Below are 20,278 nucleotides of genomic sequence, written 5' to 3'. Positions count from 1 at the left end.
GCGGAAAAATCATATCAGGAAAACCTCGTGGTCCAAGTCGCCTGTGAGTGACGGAGCCTTTAGCCTATTATGTCCTTTTCTATCAGCCAAGGGGATTTGCTACCTTGTCGTAGGTAGGTGGAGATTAAAATTAAGTGAACCAATCAGGGGGTCACTGACTGAGACAAGTCCGGGCATATGTCACATCTGAGAGAAAGTGCACGTGTAGGCCGGGGTAAGTGTGTTAGCATTTGAATTGATTTTTAATTTAAACCTCAGCATAGGTGATTTGGACTTTTTGTTTGCGCTGTTTGTGAATGAGCGGAGGCCTCCGAGTTAGAGACTGTTATAGATATGAAATATTTATTCCTGTTGAAATGAACTGTGCTCCGACAGTGTTCGGTTTTGTGAGGTCTTAGACCTCGTGATATGATCGCCTGTTCTAAAACGATTTATTAAATACACACGCTTTTAATTCATAATCTCTGCTCGATGATGCTTTGGAATGTTCTTAATGCGTCATAATACATTGTTGCTGTCAGTAGTTGTCTTCATAATAGAAACAGCTGTTATTAGACCTGGAAGACGTGTCGCTTAAGACGATTGGCCGGAGACTGAGACGGAAACCGATCATTTCCTTTCATGAGCGTCTAACAACTAGTTAACATATTCAAAATTAAATATTGTTTTAACGGTTTGCTTTCCCTGTTTGTTAGAATTAGATATTGCATTTCCTTTTCATATTTTCATCTTTCCATGAGTGTATTTCATCAAGTGAGTATGGCTTTTCTCTGAGTCTAGAAAGTTGAGGCATAAGTCCATAAACTTACAAAGAATCATACCCTATGAACAATACATCTGTCGGTGAGTTGCAGAAAATTATTTCAAAGCATTGTTCTCCTGATTAATAACTGTGTAAATATACACATAAAGAGATGACGATGAGTATATTTGATTGTTCTGTGCTTCTCTGCCCCATACAGATCTTGTCTCCTGGAGCGTATGAAGGAGCAATGCCTGGTAGATGTGAATTAGGAGGGCCTTCTAATAGCAGGGACAGAACTCCTGTCTCTTCCCCCTGGGCACCCATGAACTGTCCCAGACCCACTGCTGTACAAAGTGATGCAGGGTGCCACAGGCCGGCAGAGAGACCGGGTGGCAAGAAGAGCCATCCACGCAAGAGACAGCGGCTGCTGGCTTGGAGGGCCGCTCTGGAGAATGCTGGGGTTCTGAAGAAGAAGAACAGGCTTAAAGTCCCCTCTGCGAACCACTCCTCGGGCGGCGGAGGAGAGGAGCAGCCGTCTCTGAAGGCGGTGGCAGTGGGAACGGGCCTCTCGGAGGGCACCGTTGCCAAGGAGGACCCAGCCACGCGCAGCCCCGCCATGCCACCACCAGCCAACGACCACCCAGAGGGCACCCGTGGGAGTTCTTCGGTGGCCAGCCCACCCTGCCCCTGCCCCTGCCCCAGCCTCAGCCCGGCCAAGCTGGTGGCTCTGGACTGCGAGATGGTGGGCACGGGCCCCGAGGGGCGCAGCAGTGAGGTGGCGCGTTGCAGCCTGGTGGGCTACTACGGAGACGTCCTGTACGACAGATACATCCAGCCCCTGCGGCCCGTCAAGGACTACCGCACCCGCTGGAGCGGCATCCGCCAGCACCACCTGCTCCACGCCATGCCTTTCCCAGAGGCACAGAGAGAGGTGAGGCCACAGGTCTGGCACTCAAGCCACATGGGTCATATGTGGCCAGAAACGCAAATATCATGCAAAACAAAGCAGCTATACATATTAGGGGTTCACAGTGTTTCGGAGGTCAATATATTATTCTCTAATAAATAGGAGAATTTAATTATTATTATCCTTCCGATATTGGAATTACAGGCAATAAATACATCCGATAATGCAGCGCCCTATTTTTGTTCACACAACTAGTTTTTTTTTATGTGCACGCACTGACTCGCACTAGACTGGGTACAGTACAGTTGCTGCAGAGTAGAAGTGTCGGAGGTCTGAAACTTTTTCACCATTGCAGCAGAGGACAACAGAATTACAATTTGCAACAAATATTCCGCCGAAGTACAGCGAGGAGGAAACAAAGTAAAGAGTTTCAGTGGCACTAATCTAATGAGTCATTTGAAAAGTCGTCATTCCAATGATTTATTTAAAGAATATGAGGCAGCTAGCATTGGCAAGAAAACAAAAACAGTAGCAAGTGCAGCGATGCCGGTCCGACAGGCATTGGAAAATTGCAGACAATTTGCCAAGGACAGTCCGAAGGGTAAAGCAAACACAGACAAAATCATGGCGTGCATGGCACTTGATGACCAACCCTTCTCGACTGTGGAGGGTTAAGGATTCCATCAACTGAGCATTTGGAACCCCGTTATACTCTCACAAGCCGCCACTACTTTTCTGATGTTGCCTTGCCGGCTCTGTATGATGTTGTCGCCACACACACACACACACACAAACAAACACAAACACAAACAACCTGATCAAAACTACCGTCAGAGGCATTCGCTTCACAACAGACGTATGGACTTCTGACGTTAGTCTGATGAGTATGCTAAGCTTTACGGAGATTTAGCTTTCTTACCCTCATTGCACATCAGCTGTGGATTATAGTGTGAACTTTTAAAAAAGTAAAATTATCGGTTATTGGTATCTGTATTGGCCACAACAAGCTATTAATTTTCGGTTATCGTTAGTGGCCCAGAAATTCCATATCGGTGCAGCCGTAATACATATTAACTTAAAAACTGAATGAGGTTGTAGTGATTCGTCCCCATTAAGCTTGATAGTTCTGTTGGTTAATTAAAAAGGGAGAGGTCATACATTACTAGAAGATCCTGTGGCTCTCCTAGAGAAATTTTTTGTGATCCCTGTTTTCTGTTCATAATTCTGCAGTTGCCTGACAACTTGCACAGTCCTGCTTCAGGATTTGTGACATCTGAAGCAAATGCAGGACCCCATTCTAGATGTTCCCCCGGCATTGTCTGTTGCTTAATTTTCCTGTCATTTCATTTTAGATTCTGCAGATTTTGAAAGGGAAAATAGTAGTCGGGCACGCCTTGCATAATGACTTCCGGGCCCTAGGCTATTTTCACCCCTGTCACATGACCAGGGATACCAGCCGTCAGCCACTTTTGAAAAAGCTGGCCAATTTCCAGGCCAAGGATGGCGTCTCGCTGAAAAAACTTGCCAGGAGGCTTCTTAAGAGAGACATTCAGGTGAGGATGCTTTCCCACTGCAGTGCAATAGAGGGCAGACTTGTATCATCTTTCAGAAACCACTCCAGTCTCTACACTAGGTGCTTTATTACAGCTATATAGTGGAAACACGTCAAACCTAGTTTTGAAAGTTTATTTGAAAATGTACTTTTTGGTTAACATTCATTTATAAAGAGTTTTTAATTTTTATACTTCTTGCAAGCTGTATTGTGATCAGATTTATTTTTGTAAGGGGAGAGGGCAGCCTTTTTAATTCTTATGCTGTTTGGATAGTTGGCAAAATGACACTTGTTTTAGGGAAATGGAAAAAAAAACATTCTTTTGTAGTGTTTTATTGAAGAAGAAGTAAAATTGCATTTGAACAAGGAACCAGGTCCTTTGAAGAAGAGATTCAAAACTTTAAAAAAATATTAAAAAGAATAAATGATAGAGAAAGTTGTTTTTTTCTAGATTAGAGATTACACCGGGTTCCTGATGTCACCTCTGTCATTGTGTCGTTCTCCAGGTGGGCAGGGCTGGACACAGCTCAGTGGAAGACGCCACAGCAGCCATGGATCTGTACCGATTGGTGGAAAGGCAGTGGGAGCAGGAAATGCAGGACAAGATGTTAATGGCAGACACAAGCCCTGTGCCGGACATCATCTCCTCCCCCAGCCACTACATGCAGGACCAGTACTGGCCAGAGGACCTGAATGAGGATTCTAAGTGAGACCGGACAGTCACAGGAGGGTTATTAGCTGCCTCACAGTCTTAGAGCAGTAGTGCTCAATCCTGGGACCTCAGGGGGTACATTATCATCAATTTTTAATTTTCATTCCATCTTAACGAGCTAGCTAAGTGTCTGTTTAACTGGACTTATTTAACACTCTTCAGACAGCCTTGCAGCTGCTGATTAATTTAAGGGGACCTAGGAAATGTTCTAGGTGTTGAGTTATGCACGTTTCTTGCACACATCTACGGTTGAATTCCACTGTGTGTGTGTCGGTGTCCGTTTCCAGAATAAACATCAGTTTTTGTGTGGGATCATGACCACAGTGGCTTAATGTGTGATGGTGGTGCTACACACGAATACTGTGTGGGAGTCGCTTCAGTTTTTTTCTCATGTGTTTTGAACAGTCGCAGTCTGTTCAAAACACCTTGTGGCACTAGGACATTATCTGTAGGTTGTGAAGCTATATGTCCCTAAATATTACCTCATATGAAATGTTTTGCAGGAAGCAGGATTCATCTCCTGAAGATGTAAAAGTCTATAAAAGTCCTAGCCTTTCTGTAAGTGATGCAGAAATCCAACAGTGATGTTTGAAACATAAGAGGTGCTCAGATGTTCTTACTGCAGGATGGCGCAGTATTTTGAGAGCAACAGGAGGTGTCCCAGTAACACAAAGTCTGCGTTCCTGCTGGTTTTTTATTTTCGTTGAAGATGCCTTTGATTGAAAGATTTCTGCTTGATGACAAGATGTTCATTAAAAAGCAGTGCTGCTAAATGCCATTTGCAGTGTATCTTGTAAATCAGTGGTCTTAAATGAGGCCAACATATTTGCATACTGTTTCTGAAACATTGAAACTGACCCCTGTGGTACAGTATATGTAGGAAAGAAACAGAAAGCCCTTATTCTTTTTGTGTGATTAACACTTCCTGACTGAAGATTTCAAGGAGATCATTTATATATTCAATCCATTTGTGGTTTTCAGTTTCTTTATTTTCAGATAAATGGAATGTAAGTTTGTCTTTAGGCATTATAATCTCTAATTTAAAACACCCAATTTAGGTGCCCTGCATGTAGGGAAAGAGCCCAGTTTTAACGGATGAAGCACTCATTGATGTTGCAATGCAATGTGTTTAAAATCTGCTCTTTTCTTTTTTGTGCCTGGATCGGATTTTTTCTGAGATTTATCAGTTTGCTCAGTCAAGGATTAATTAGGCACTGAAATACTGTTTGCACAGAACTGGTTTAATAACTTATTGTTTTAAACTTAAATTTGTGGTGAAATAAAAGTTTTAAATGAACATGAGTGTTGTTTCTTATATTTTAGACGGATTTGCTTAATCAACGCCAGATTCTGAGTATCCACAGGATACCAATGTTAAAGTAAGATTCATACTCCTCCACACCCACTCTGCTTAGGAAAAAAATATTTCTGTGACAGAAAAAATGTCTTTAAATGTCAGTTTGCAGTGCAATTTTAAGGGATTGAGTAAAGGAAGTTTGTAGCGGCTTCTCTGGTGTTTCACTCGAGGATAAGACTCTCCTTGTTCTTTGGCTTCAAAGCCCTCCTGTTCTACAGCCTCCGATGAAAACGAGTGTTAGTCTTTCCCCAATTTCACATTTCCTGAGTTCCTTATTCACATACTGTGGATCTCAATCCAACCCAGAGCCTGTGAGGAGTGTGAGTCTGGGGGCCTGTATTTGTGTGTGGGGGGGGGTTCTTTGGCAGATTTGTCCCTAGGTGGCAGTAAAAGCCAATGACTGATCCGTACTGTGAAATAAGGCAGCAGGTGATGAGATCTCTGGTTTATATTCAGTTGTTTATATCTATGCTAGTTATCACTGCTTTACCAGTTATTATTAAATGTCTCTTTAATACATACTTTATACTGAAGTAGAAAGTTAGACAAAAAGGTGTGGTTTCAGACAGAGGCAGGAATGGTTTTAATTATTTTTAAAGTCTTTGTACTTACCATAATTCTGTCTTGTCACACGTGCAAGAATCTTGCAGATCGTTTCCTCTGAGGGTAACCAGGTTCCCACTGACCTTGGTAGATCAGTAGGTGGCGCTTTTTAATCTAGATGAGAATTTCCAAATTAGTGCCACTGTGTGGTGACTGGGAACGTCTGTGCTGCAGAAGGAACCATCCTTTACACCTTTATATGAGATGTTAAAACTTAACTCACTATATTTAACAACTATGGCAGTACACTCAGGGGATTGTCTTTGCTAGGTTTGAGCTCTCTGTTAGACTTCACACGTTTGGGTTTTAACTATACTTACTGTATATACTGTATTACACTGCACATTTGAAGAATGGTATTCCAAAACTGAGTGAAATTGAAAATGTAAAGAAAACCCATTCCATTGTGTAAACTCTCTCAATTTTGTTGTTTCAAATGGAACCAGAAGTATAACTGGAGTCACAATTGGATGGTTCTTGTAACCCTAACCCTAGCCAGGCCTGAAATGCATGCTCACGTAAATACTGTACCACTTTAACAGCATTTTTCAACTATATGAAAAATAGCCTAAAGAAGGTACAATATTGAAGAGGATACATTTTTAAAATGGTTCTTGCATAGATTTGAATGTTTTAAAGCCCATACTTTGTGAATTGAGGGACATTTTCAAATCACATAATAGGGGGGCTCCCAGAGACAGATTACAGAATTGCTCAGTTTAAACCCCCGCTAGGGTTAGGGTTAGGATTCCCACAGTACTTAGACACTTTTTAGCTTCGTTGCTGTATTTTGGTTCCCAAGTGAATGCTAGGAAGAGTCATACATTTCTCCTATCTGTAACTTGTATTTTTTGGATATGTCTGGCTGCTTGTATAACACTGCACGTTTGAAGAATGGTATTCCAAAATTGAGAGAAATTGAAAATGTCAAGAAAACCCATTCCATTGTGTAAACTTTCTCAATTTTGTCATTTCAGATGGAACCAGAAGTATGAATAGAGTCACAATTGGATGGTTCTTGTATTCCTAACCCTTGCCTGGCCTGAAAAACATGCTAATGTAAATATTGTACCATTTTAACAGCTTTTTACATCTGATTGAAAAGTAGCCTAAAGAAGAAAAAATATTGAAAAGAATACATTTTCAACAGATTTTGTTCATGACTTAGAATGTTTCAAGGCCCAGATTTTGTTGTTTGAGGTTCATTTTCAAATATCATAAATGGGGCACTTTTGGAGACAAATTACAGAATTGCTTAATGCTTAAAGACAGAGAGGTCAAAAAGGACACTCGGAGGCCACTTCAGAGAACCTGTTAGGGTTGTGAAAATCAAGGATTTCTCCAATCCTATAGTATCTCATTTCAGCTCTAATGCCCATAATCACACTGATCTCTTTGTGTTGTTAAACAAAGGTTTCTTAACTCCTATTGCAGAAAGACATCTGAAACCAAGATTATTCTGAAACTTTGTTCGCATCTTTCCCCTCATCTCAACGACAGACAAGTTTCCTTCTAATCCTCTCTATTCATTTGCAGGTTTCGACTCCATACCTCTCTTCACCTCTCTCGCCTTGAGAGGTGTCCTGAGTGCCCACTCTGCCTCCCCCCTTCTCCCGCCTGCTCTACACTCCCGGCTTTTGTTCTCCTATGCCCGTGGTTCTCAAACTGTGGCCCCTAGGTGGTACGCCAGATGACCCTGGAAATTTGTTGCATGCACTGAACAAATGGGACAGGTTTTCATATTTTCTAATTTAATAAAATTAGTTTATGTGTCAAATACACAGCCTGTGTACTTACTGTAGCTATGATGCTATAGAACACGCTAATACATGAGTGGACACAAGGGCTACTATGTAATTCTATACCATTGTATAGGAATGTGTGCTACGTTCCTAAGTAACGAATTGTATTAAAATAAGTTATCTTTAGCACAAAATGAGGTAGGAGAATGTGATTCTGGAACACTGCCAATCTTGTAAGAACAGGAAAGCATGACAGATAAGAAAAAAATATTTAAGGACTGTTTTAGGTTAATTTCAGAAAAATACACAGAGCATCTCTGTGTTTCACTCCCATGCGCATAAAATAAAAACTTCTTTTAACCTCTAAGACGGATTCCTGACTGCCTATTAAGGGGAAACGTGTCACAGTCGTCATCCCTCCTCTAGAGGGCGCTCCAACTTTTTTTGTATTGATTTTAGTTTTAGCACTTTCAGCTGTGTTTCCTCCCTTTTTGTTATATAAACCTTGGCATCTCTGTGGTTCCGGGCTCAGCTTTGGAAGATGGACACCCGAAGGCCTGCCTTCTACCAGGCTTTAGGCAAAGCCTGAGGGCATAGGTCTTCACCCTGATGTCCTGACCTCTGAGCCTGGGGCTTGAAGTGCCTAGTCCCGTCATTTTTTTATCTTCCATGTTCCTGGTCCTAGTTCCCTGGTTTTTATCTTCTTCGTCTTGGATTAATCTCCCGGCTCTTGGATAAAGGACTGCGCCCTGACTACCCCTTTTGGACTTCCTTGGATTTGGTTGCCTTGGTGTTTCCCCTGTACACTGGATCACTACAGTCACTGCCCCCTGTCTGTCAACCTGTCCTAACCCTGCTGTTTCTTCCCCTCATGTCCTTCTCCAGACTCTTCTGGATCATACTGTCACACATAGGGTCTTGATTACACACTTCATGGGAGCCTGACCCGGCTCCCATAACAATACAGGGAAAAATTTCTCCAACAGTGCCACATTCGCCAAAATAGCAATTGATCGAAAATGAATCGAATAAACAGGCTCACCCCTCTCACTGAAATGGTAAGTGCTCAGTGGTATTTTTATTACATGTGTGTGTGAGTGTGTGTGCGCGCACGCTCATGTTGGTTATTGAGATTTTCTGGGGTTCCTATGAGAAGATGACTTGTAGGTGGTACTTGGATGCGTTGGTTTGATCAGGGGTGGTACTTGGTCCAAAAAGTTTGAGAACCAATGTCCTATGCTATATAATCTCTGCTGACTTCCCTGTGTTTCTCACACCCGAAAAAGGGTCCACAGCCGAAACGTTGTCTTTTGTTTCTTCTCGGTTCAGCGTGGAATAAACCTTCACTTGTTCCTATGCAGCCTATGCATGCTGACGCAGCTACCTACTTGAACTACATAAGTCTAGAGTAGTTTGGCTTTGATCATAACATGAAGACTCACATACAGGCAATTGTTAATCTTTTTATACATTTTATTGTAAATATTGCTTTTTTCCTTCTTATTTCATGAGGTATTCAGCTACATAAAATATGTTAATATCTCTTTTTCAATCATCAATTACAATTTAACATCTGGTAGCCTTTGAAATGTTTCATTTTGTGGTCTTCTAGGTAGCTGACTAAAGCTGTGTCTGCTTTCCCAATTTAGCACGAGAAAGCAAAGCATGTCAGGCCAGGTCAAAAGCTGGGGCCAGCCAGATCTTCATCAGCCTGAGCGATCAGCTCAGAGGTATTAATTCGCACACAAAGCAAACCACACCATGAAAAACACCACCTCACACCAACAGCTTACCACGGAACTAGAGGAACAACATTAGTATACAACACCATTTCCTGGTACAATTCCACTGTGCACTGCAGCAGTTTCTTGAAAATGTAGCTAATTGCAAGAAAAAAGATTCTGCTTTTGTGAATCCTTGCAAGACATTTGGTTTAACACTTCCTTGTACTGTAATGTTCTGAGGATTAGCTGTTTGTGGCCTTCTAGCTATTCCCTGACAATAAAATACACTTTGCTGGTATTCTTGTTCTTGAAATTCTGTCACCAGCTTCTGAACCAGTGACCAGACTTATTTGGCCCTGACTAGTGCTCTGCCAGTGCTCCACAGCTCTTTGCCATTATCTGGGTTTAAGGCTCAGTGAGATGTTCCACAGTCATTATTACAATTAAGGCAATCACAGACACAGAAAAAAATGTGGCTTAAAAGGTCTATTAAGATCTATGCCCTGTACCTGTCCCTGGTACATAACACATTAGAGCAATATATCTGTAACAAGGAAGAGGTGTTGTGTCAAGCCGGAAATCTATACTAAGGTTTTTATTAAGGTTGTTTTGGTGCGGTTTGTGTTGTTTTGCTTTGTCTGGTGCGCGATTTCAATTAACTACCCAATTAAAAAAACTTCGTAATATAAACTCTAAAACAAAAAAAAAATGTTTTCCAAATTTCTGTGTCCTAGCCTCAGATCAGCGTGGGTAGCAGGTTAAAGGGCCGTGTCTTCTGACTCGCTCCGTGGCCCAAAAAGTTTCTCTGCTGTAGCCTTGCCATCATACTTAGGGCACTTCCCATCAAAGTCAGAGGGCAGGATATCCTCGTCAATCTCCTTGAAGAAGTTTTCCAACTCATCTCCGTGTACGAAAACCTAGGGACAAAAAGATAGAGGGACAGAAAGTTAGTATAAGTTAATCAGAACTGAAAGATAAGAGCAATCTAGTAATCTGTTCTCTAAAATAGATGCACCAAAGGCTTCATGAGCATTGTGTGGAGTTCTGGAAACATTTCTTAATGAATGTCTCCTATAACCATTATTGAAAGAGCTTTGAGCTCACTATGAAGAATACATACTGTATTTGTGTTGTTTTTCATAAAGTCAGTTCAAAGTTATACAGATGGAACATCCAAGTCAAAGATTCTAATGCCCAGAGCCCTCCTCCTCCTCACCCTTTCAAGCAGCTTGCTCTTCATCAGGGGCTTGACCACATTGTAAGTGGTGGTGAAATACCAAGGCTGGTGGATAAAGTGGACAGCCTTGAACCGGGCAGGAAAGGAGTCCTGAACACACAGAAGAAAAATAAGTATCAGGATGTGTTATTGTGGGAGAATATGTTCAACATTCAGTACAACTACAGTGCTCAAAACATGTCTTTGGTACATAGTTTAAGAATAATTATGAATATTGATGGGCACATCATTTGGAAATATGTATTCTAGCCAAATGTTATTCATTAATTTACTCTTGGAATATTGTATGACAATATAACAACACTTTCACAGCCAGTTGTTGTACAGTAACTCACTAAATTGCTTTGACTATTTTAAAAATCATCCATAGCCTTATACAAACCAAAATCAATTCAATTAATACGTTTTTTGTTACTTCAGATCACCTCTGTATATGTTCTGTCAGTACGTACACATTTTGTACTTTTTAATAACATATGCTTGTTTCTAAGAAAAAACATTACACACAGCAAAGTTAAAACATTATGATCTTCAAAACCGGGAAAGAAATTCACAGAAAACAATCAATATAAATTTCAGGCTTTTGCATTACAGGCTCAGAGATATGTTAGGAATTAATAAATAGTATTAATCAGGATAACTCTCACCTGCAGCATGTCCACCATCTTCTTCAGCTCAGTGGGTTTGATCCCAGATGCTTGCTGCATGGTGAAGCCCTTGAAGTTCTCAATGATGCAGAAGCCATTGATCTGTGTCTCCTCATTCTCCAGCAGATTCTCCAGGATCACACAGTATGCACGCAGGATCTGTACAACATACACATGGTCACTTTGCTCAGGGCCTTTAAAACACCACATTGAGGAGGCCTACTTTTCTAGAGGTCTGAGGTGTGTTATACAAAAGCACGTTTTATTTTTGGAATCACATAACACTATTATCTTAAAATGGGAAGCATGATATTTCTCTCTTACAGATGTGTAGCTAATTGATGCTAATACTGTACATGATTTTTGCATCTGTAAAGTAAAACCATTAAGACCTCACAATGAAATAATTAATTAAACACAAAAAGAGAGGCGTATAGCCCCCAGTTGTTTCTGAAGCATACACATCAATGCCTAAGGTAAAAATCAAAGTGTGTTGTGCTGGAATGGGCTTGTGTGAAACTGTGCTGAACAAACTTTAACATGACAGAGAGCATGTCAACTTACAGCCTGAATAAAGCTTAATAAACCAAAAGCAGGTATAGCGCCTCTCTCAAGAGGGGGTAATGTCAGCTTGCTTCTGGGTGCTATTTCGTTGTGCCCCCTATGATCCTATGATGCTGGTTAGTGTAATTCTTGCCATCGACAAAGAGAATGTCTCAGTAAAGTAGCCAAGGGGTTGTGCTGTACCTCATCAAAGGTGATCTCCTCATAGTCCCAGTTCTCAATGTTAAAAAGCAGCACCACGCGGCCGTACTTGTCCCTGCTGGACAGGATGCCAGGGTAGCCAGCCTCAATGGTACTGCGCACAGCATCGGGGGTCAGGTTCTCAAACAGCTCGGGATACTGCTCCCGGAAACGCACGTAACCTACCAATGACACACCAGAACACGCAGTCATCCAAAATGTTAAGTAAAGTAAAATTTTGGCTTCTTTGTGTTATTACGTTGCGAGTATGCTGTAAAACAATTGTTTTTACGAATGGGTCAATAAAGCTTGAACGAGTTGAATTGGATCAAAGTGAATCAAATCAAATCAAATTCTTGTATATACTGTAAGTAAAAAAAGTCTGAGAGTGTCAACCTAATGGGACAGTATTTTGCATTTAGTCTTAAGCTTACAGTATTTAATAATTTTGCTATTGCTGTCAGGTGCACATGTACTGTACATTAATGTTGCAGTTCCTTCCCATGACCAAATGCTTTATTTTCTTGTTTTTGAAGTTACAGTACTCTTAGCTTCTGTCTCTTTAAGCTAGAGGAGCAATTAGCCATCCCTGTTTATCCTTGTTTAACCACACATTACACATACTTCCTCCTCTCCTCATACAATGAGGTCATGTGTGTTGTCTAGGGGGTATGTTTACTGATATGTTCAGTAAAACCTGCTTGTGTGTTTTCACAAAGTAAGTGTTATATGTGTGGAATCTGCTCCTGTACGCAGTGTGTGAAAAAAAGGGCACAACAAAGCTAAGAACAATGCACCTTATTTGTCATCATCATTCCTCTTCTTGCCCTCAGATCTGGGATATGTACAGTGACCTTGTTTCTCGTCCTTGTGATTACAAACCTGCCCCATATGTAGACAAAGAGCCCTTTTGTCACTAGAAGCCTCAGCTCTCTGAGTTTTAAAAAAGGCCTAATTAATGAAGGTTCTTTTTTTGTTTTCCCCCAAAGAAGACAGAGACAGATGCAAAACAGAACACAAAAGAAATGTTTTTGACCAATTAGTTGGCCTGCGTGGAATTCCACAAAGGCCTAATAATGACAGGTCATGCAGTAAACCTACTGCATGGTTGAATCTGCGCTTGATTGTTTTTGCATAGAGAAGCAGTTGTGTAAAAACAGGGGCTTTGTGTTTCAGTCTGGTTTAAAAGCAGTCAATCTAATCTGATAAGAGTGGATTTCACCATGTAATATTTGTAAGTGGAAGTACAAAGCTTCAAAATTATTATAACTTCCGTTTCTCATAGAAAACACCCTGCTTTTATCCAAAATATGCTCATAATTTTACAATATCTTTAAGATTAATGTATATTCATATGTACATTTTTATAATTCTATTGTTTTAGAATAAGGAATAAGGAAAACCCACCTTTCATAAGCTCGTAGGCGCGGTTGATGTCGTATTTGCGAGCACGAATGAATCTCAGCAGAAGTGAATCGGGCTTGTCCAGCATGCGCTCAGCAACAGACTTGGCCACGTCTTCACCCAAGTCCTGCTTCTCCTGGATCAAAGCCCGCAGTTCCTTCACCGCTGACACCCGCTTCTCATCTGTCTCATTCATCTCATCCTTAGCCTGCAAAAGGGTAGTCACATGTCACAGCAGAACAGAGATGGAGGACACTTGATTATATCTCTTTACTCCTTAAGAAAAACTGAATCAGAGTGATGCAAGTGAAGGATCCACCACAATGATATTTCTCCCATACGTACAAGGCACTTAGCTTTTCCTCAACCCTAGCCTGGATTCTCCAACCCTCACAGTCTCACTTTTTAACCTATAAACTGTTTCAATTCAGTTGTATTACCCTGTGGTTCTGTCATATGGTTGTGTCCACTGGGAGTTAGACTGACCTTGATAGCATTCTACCCATTGTGTCTAGATGTTCTGGCCATCCCAGAGATATTAACTGAGCATACGCATAACCTGTAACTTTGACCTGTATTGCTACCTACAGTACCACTCACAGTGGGTAGTAGGTATAGGCTTAACATTAACCCTGAGGAGTTCAGCAAGTTAAAACATATGAATATAGTCTTGTAATAGTAGTTAAAAAAACACTTAATTTACATTAAACCTGCAATACACCATTGGTATAAAAAGATTTTTTAAAGCTTGTGTTGATCCATTTCTAGTGGTTTTGAAACACCCCTGGGAGTAAGAGTTTAATGAATGGAGATCATTATACAGCTACATTACACAACTTGCAGGACCCACATGACACATCACCTGATTGAGTACTGTAACTAAGGCTCAGGCACAAAAATGATATTTTTTACAAACTGCAACACATAACAGTTCACTAATTCAATTAACCCAGACAATTTAGACATTGAGATTAAATTTAAATAATAAAATTCTCTCACAAACGAAATCCTTTTTGATATACCCTATGAAAAAATTACTATGTTGTGAGGAAAACTTTTTCACTAATTGTACAGGAGAAAATATTTTTGTCCTTTTTAGGCCTCATGAGGTTGCCTTCTCTCTCTTGAGAGAGCACCTGTGCATAAAGCGGAACTAACAGGGCACCAAAACAAATGTGTGTGAAATTCCAGCAGTACCAAAGTGAGGGGCATACCTTTTGTACAGTGTGAGGGGGTAACTTCTCACAGGACCCAAACACAGGCCCATGGTCCTTCACAGTGAGACGCTCCAGTTTGGCACGAAGGGCCTGCTCCTCCTCAGACACCATACGGAATGTTCCGGTCTTCACAAATAAAAGGAGATGGTAAGATTTACAAAGCAGTTTAATCCCATAACTGACTTAGTAGAAGACTAACAAACTAGAAATTTGCAATTTAGAAATGTGAAGCAAAGTGTAAAATTATGGTCCTTCTATTTTACTAAATAAAAGTTATTTTGCCAGCCATCAAATTCAGTAACAGTTACTATTGACATTTATTATGACAGAATTTTTTTAGGATTTTAATTTCAAATGGCCAGCATTTTAAATCACAGTACTGAACAGACATGAGGCTCGTTATTCAAACTCAACTAGTATTAAACCTACTAATATACAGTATAGTGAAATACTGACAATGTATTGTTTTCATAATGCAGATAACCTACAGTGAGACAGTCAGACATTAGTACACAAAGAGTGTCATGTGAAAGAAAGATGGCAACTAACTTTTGTTTCTCCCAAGATCAGAAAACGTTCATTTTTTTTGCTGATGACTTTTGTTTTGATGTTCTGTGCATCAGTTCCTCCCCTTTTCATTTATGTATAATCTCATATTCTTCCCCTCAGAAGCTCACTCCTACTGTTGCCGGGCAATGAGTCCACATGTGGCAAAGTGATATAATAGGCTTCAGTTCAGGAGTAAAGCAGCCTCTGTTCATGTATTGACAAATGGCAGCACCTCTGAGCAAGGTAATCTTGCACAGCAGCACTTTCTGCAGTCAAAGGCTTCATTGCACTGTGTACATTGTGGATTTTTTGTTCATCCTCAAAAATCTTGTTCAGGACAGATGACCCCATCTTTATTTTTAACAGATATCCCCTTTTTCTGTTACTTTGATTTAGGAGGCACAGAATAAGGTCTTCTTTTTCGCAATCACTCATTTTGTGTTAAGGAGATAGATGTGCTTGAAGTTTCGCTGTTAAATTCGTTGGGTATTGCTCAGTGAAATTGTAAATCTTGCAGTACTTGTGATGATGTGTAATTTGCAACAACAACAGTTGAAAGCAAACTAATCCTGAGCTTTTGCCAAGGAAGGGGAATGGAGATCAATGCATACTGCTGCATGACCAATAAGCTTTCTCACATGACTACCAAAAGCCTGGTAAACCTTCCTCTGAAACAAGAGATTAGGTGCTAATTCCAGTGACTGCATCTTCAGCTAACAGTAACCACCTTTAGGCTGGCAGAACATCTGATATTAAGGGGAAAGAGCTCCAGGATTTTTGGAAAACTCAGAATGTTTATATTTCTGTTTCCATGGAATAGTTTGAAATACTGATAATGTTCAGCATGAGCCCTGGTCTTAGTAAGAGTGTGGTGTTAATTAACTGTGAGGACTCTCAGCAGTGCCTCAACTCATTCAGTATTTAACGTTGAACCCTGGCACTTAACAGTCCCACAGAGTCCTTCCATCTAATTAAATAATTCCATTAATCTTTTCTGGCATGCTTCATTATTTTGTATACGCATTTCACTTGTTCATTTATAAAAGGGTAAAATACAAGGACATTCAATCAAGGTCATTGTGTAATTCTTTAGAGCATTCATAAATGCGATTGTGTAAAGAAAAACTGAATCTACAGCACTTTTAAACCCTGTATTCTGCAGTCATGTCTTTGACATTTCCCAAACTCTTGCAAGCCTATTGCACAGCTTTCTGAGTTTTTTTTAACAATATCTGACTTTCCTCCCTTTTAGACAGGTCTTTTGGTTTGCTTGTTGCTTTTCTTTCTCTAAGGAAAAAAAAACATTATCAACGATCGCTTTTCCTCACGATTTCTGTTTTAGTGTTTGAAGTCACCGGCAGGCAGTCAGAAGAGTTATTCAGGCTTCTCCCTAATCTTCCATGAAAAGAAAATGTCCTCTTTGGAAAACTAACCAGTCACCCATGTTGACATAAAATCTTTGCACAAACTGATGTAATGTCAGATCCTGCACAAATAATGTATCCTATCCACGCAAATGTCCAAGCACAGTGTCTCTCTCATGCCCTGGCCAGCCAGTAGATATAAGTTCAATGGATCATAGGAAGCTCATCCTCCATATGAAATCATTTGAATGACCTCCTGTCCTGGGGCTCTTTGAAACAATTCCTACAATAGGATTTTCCTCTCATTGCTTTATAAGGCTGAGTTCATTTCCAGACTCTGAAATATGGATGGTTTAAAAACCGTCATGTATGTTATTGATGGATTATTCTTGCATTGATCTATAAAGAATTAATAATACAATAAGTAATGAAAACATGAATGAGTACTCACAATAACTGCCATGGCTCCAGACTCTTATTTCAACTTCTGACATATTGGGAAAAAGAGAGAGAGTCCACAATAAGAAGCAAATAACAATCCTGTAGGAGTAACACATCCTAGTTGTAGATTTCAGATACAGCTTTCTGTTCAATCTTGGAAAACAGCAGTTAGAAAGCAGCTTTTTCTGTTCTGGAGTAGTATTTCAGGGAAATGGAGAGGAGCTGCTTGTGAAGTAAATGGCATCATTCACAGAATTAATACTGAGGAGAAGTTTCACAGTTTCACTTTTTCTGTACAAGCAAACCATAAAATGAGCTGGACTAAGTGCTATAGGGACTTAAGTGGTCTGGAGTAAACCCTGTGATAATCCCGTTAGACATACAGACCCCAATGGTATAAATAACTAGGAATGAGAACAAGGGATGGGGTAGGGTCATTAATTTAACTCTATGATGACTGATTTTTAAAAGTCAAATACAATTTAATTTGGATTTTTTTTACTTTCATATGACATGTTAATGACACACCTGAAAGACTCCAAATTTAACATTGACCATAACAGAAAAGACGGCACCTTATAAAGTGGAATATTTAAAGACACATACGATAAAAATGGGCAACATTAAAATGTACAAAATACCTATCTTACGTTTGTTTTTCAAATAACTACAGCTGCATCCCAATGGTATTATTGAGTGATTTGTAATATTCTATTCAATTATATAGTTTCTCTTAAAAGAGAACAATAGTCAGGAAGACAAGTCTTTTTTAAAAAAAAAAAGAGAATTCCAGTGCTAGCTACAATAGCTTAAGAACAATGAATTGACAGATGTCTTAAATGTCATATTCAAGCAGCACTGTTAAACTCCTTAGGTTGTTAGAATGAAAGTCCCCATCTGTTATTTATCTTACCATTATTTCCTGCCATAACACAAGCATGCTTTACATGTTTTGTAGAGTATTTTTGCAAAAACAAATCTACCAACTCAGCTTATAGAATTTTAATATTTTTGTGCACTGTCCAATCAGAAAGTATAATAGCAACTGTGCGGAACACTCAACCGCTGTAATGGTCTCTGAACAAAGAAACAACAGAAACCATTTTGAATCCAATTGAAAGGACAGATAACAGATCTACCGAATGAGAAAAGTTTTGAAAAAGAGTGTTGTCCTGTCGGAAAGTAATTCTAGCTGTTGTATATTTTGTAAAGAAAAACCTCATGACAGTTCAACAAAAGACTTCATTGTGTGAACGTTGGTAATCCCATCAATCCTTTATGATGGCATTTTTCTCAAGGATGATTTGTTATACTATACCAGCCAGGTCCACAGTTAATCAGACACTTGTTATCCTGACATGGGTTAAAATGTTAACTCATTCAACACTGCATAGGCCAGCATTGTTCCAATTATGCATTTGCTATTCTAAGTATTACCTTTATTAAAATACATTACCGAATGTTGAAATTGATCATTTTTGGTTCATTAATCTATTTGCTCTTTTTTCTTGTCTTATATGTTCTTTCCTGTTTTTTCATGGAATAAGCAGTTTGCATTCCATTCCATGTTTTCCAACAGGTTTACATAATATACGGTATATGCCACAATTATAACACATTTCTTGTTTAACGGATGTTCTATTATGAAATCTGTATTGAAACTAACATTCATTGGTGTTAAGTTAACTTTTACTTTTTCTCAAAACATTTCAGACAGCTTAGGTTTCTCAGTCCTGGAGTATCTCCTTTATTTCTGGTTTCATTCCAGTTGAACACTAATTTAGATTAATTGAACCCCCAATTCAATCAGTTAATTGATTTTTGTTTCCTCTTCTCAGGTTCTAGTTTCAGAAATAATAGTATTAATTTCTAACAAATGTGTCACACAAAATCAGTTTCAACTTGGTTTAAACTTGTTGCTCCTCCTTCATTTCCTAAAAAGCTTCTAACTTGTTACCCATTAGTGAAGGTACAGACACAAGTGAGAATAACTCTGTGTTAATAAGACTCAATAAGGCATTTTCAGTACTGCAAAGGCCTGAGATTTAAATTCTACCAAGTCATAAGAACAATAAACCTAAGAGAGAAGAGTACTGAAATCCAGCACTTGGCACTGGACTCATGCTAATTAGCAACCTGTCCTACTGTTTAAGAGGAGTTTTAAAAACACACACAAGCATTCAATAACCCTAACTAACGAAGTTCATTGAGAAAGAAGCATAGAAGACACAGGGGTACCAAGGGTATACCAAGGCACAAAATTAATGGCATTGAATATTGTGAAATTAACAGCCTGAGCCCCTTAAACCTGTTCGAATTTGATGCAAGAATGCTACAGCTGTTAATCAAAGAGTGTAGAAGAGCTATTTAATTAATGTACATTTGCATCGCTGCGTTTGTTTCCCTCACAGAAGAGCTGAATTTTTTTTTTACACAGCAACAAGCTAAATCAGCATGTACTAAAACTAAAATTCACCTTCACACAAATTGCTCACAAAAATATATTGTTAACTATCTCGGTAACACGCACTCAACAAATACAATGAAACTTGAAAATACTGATAATAAACTGCAATACACTGGCGAATTAAGATAAACAGTTATGTATAGCCGTGAATTATCCAGAAGACAATTTTTAAATAACTGTTTATAAGTCAAACACTGTGCCTGCAGAACAAATCAGGAATGCAACAATGTAATGATATATCCTACTCTGAACTGTTGTACTTGTATGAATAAAAAGCATTATGTGATAGAAGAGAAGTTTGTCTTCCGTTGCCTACACTACAGCCCTGCCCAGTGAATGTCTGGAGCTTACCTGGGTGGAAGGGATGTGTCTGCTGTGAGGGCAGTATGTCTCCCAGACGAGCACAGACTAGCACTGCCCAGAACGGCGCAAGAGAGCGACAGTAAACAAGGCACTGAAGAAGTGTCCGAGGAGGAGAGACAAGCTGTGAGGAGTGGAGGAGCTGAGCAGTATGATTTGTAGCATCACCGAGTGCAGGATTAGCCTGTCACACGGTATTAATCACAGCAGATTTTTGAATTAATCAGCACAAAAATGGCAATGGGAGCAGAAAAGGGGAGGAGGGCGATAGAAACCCAATTAACAGTGTGCACTAAGGAAGGAGCTGCGTGTGCTGGGGTGTTAGTTAAAGAGTTTGTGGACAGAGGGGGGAGGTGGGGGTAGGGGGGTGTCTTCATTTAGCAAGAGGGAATTGAGCAGATTCCAGTGCTTATTAGAGCACATAAAGTGTAACCATTGTTGCACACTCAGTGTTTTGCAACGTGAACCACTGAGGAAAATGCCTTTGGGGCCATATTTCTTCTTCT

At 39.9% G+C, this 20,278-nt stretch overlaps 2 protein-coding genes across 2 annotated transcripts; one reads left to right on the top strand and one right to left on the bottom strand.

The window, feature by feature from the left end:
* The first annotated feature begins 151 nt into the window (after window positions 1-151).
* On the top strand, window positions 152-5,213 carry LOC148831413 (apoptosis-enhancing nuclease-like). The gene is made up of 4 exons (XM_088922483.1): window positions 152-214; window positions 963-1,676; window positions 3,005-3,205; window positions 3,711-5,213. Exons 2-4 carry the CDS (start codon window positions 993-995, stop codon window positions 3,912-3,914), a joined length of 1,089 nt encoding a protein of 362 aa, XP_088778609.1. The 5' UTR covers window positions 152-214; window positions 963-992; the 3' UTR covers window positions 3,915-5,213.
* Window positions 5,214-8,268: 3,055 nt separating this feature from the next.
* On the bottom strand, window positions 8,269-19,878 carry LOC148831412 (retinaldehyde-binding protein 1-like). The gene is made up of 8 exons (XM_088921535.1): window positions 19,764-19,878; window positions 16,956-16,991; window positions 14,589-14,717; window positions 13,378-13,582; window positions 11,974-12,152; window positions 11,227-11,385; window positions 10,559-10,669; window positions 8,269-10,259 (listed from the first exon to the last, which is right to left on the bottom strand). The coding sequence occupies exons 2-8, from the start codon at window positions 16,965-16,967 to the stop codon at window positions 10,101-10,103; spliced, it is 954 nt and encodes a 317-aa protein (XP_088777661.1). The 5' UTR covers window positions 16,968-16,991; window positions 19,764-19,878; the 3' UTR covers window positions 8,269-10,100.
* Window positions 19,879-20,278: the final 400 nt, after the last annotated feature.

The sequence above is a fragment of the Atractosteus spatula genome, chromosome 7 (genome assembly GCF_055471065.1).
Source record: "Atractosteus spatula isolate fAtrSpa1 chromosome 7, fAtrSpa1.hap1, whole genome shotgun sequence".
NCBI lineage: Eukaryota > Metazoa > Chordata > Actinopteri > Semionotiformes > Lepisosteidae > Atractosteus > Atractosteus spatula.
Note: the sequence above shows the minus strand (reverse complement) of the source record. Positions and strands in the feature narration are given on the sequence as shown.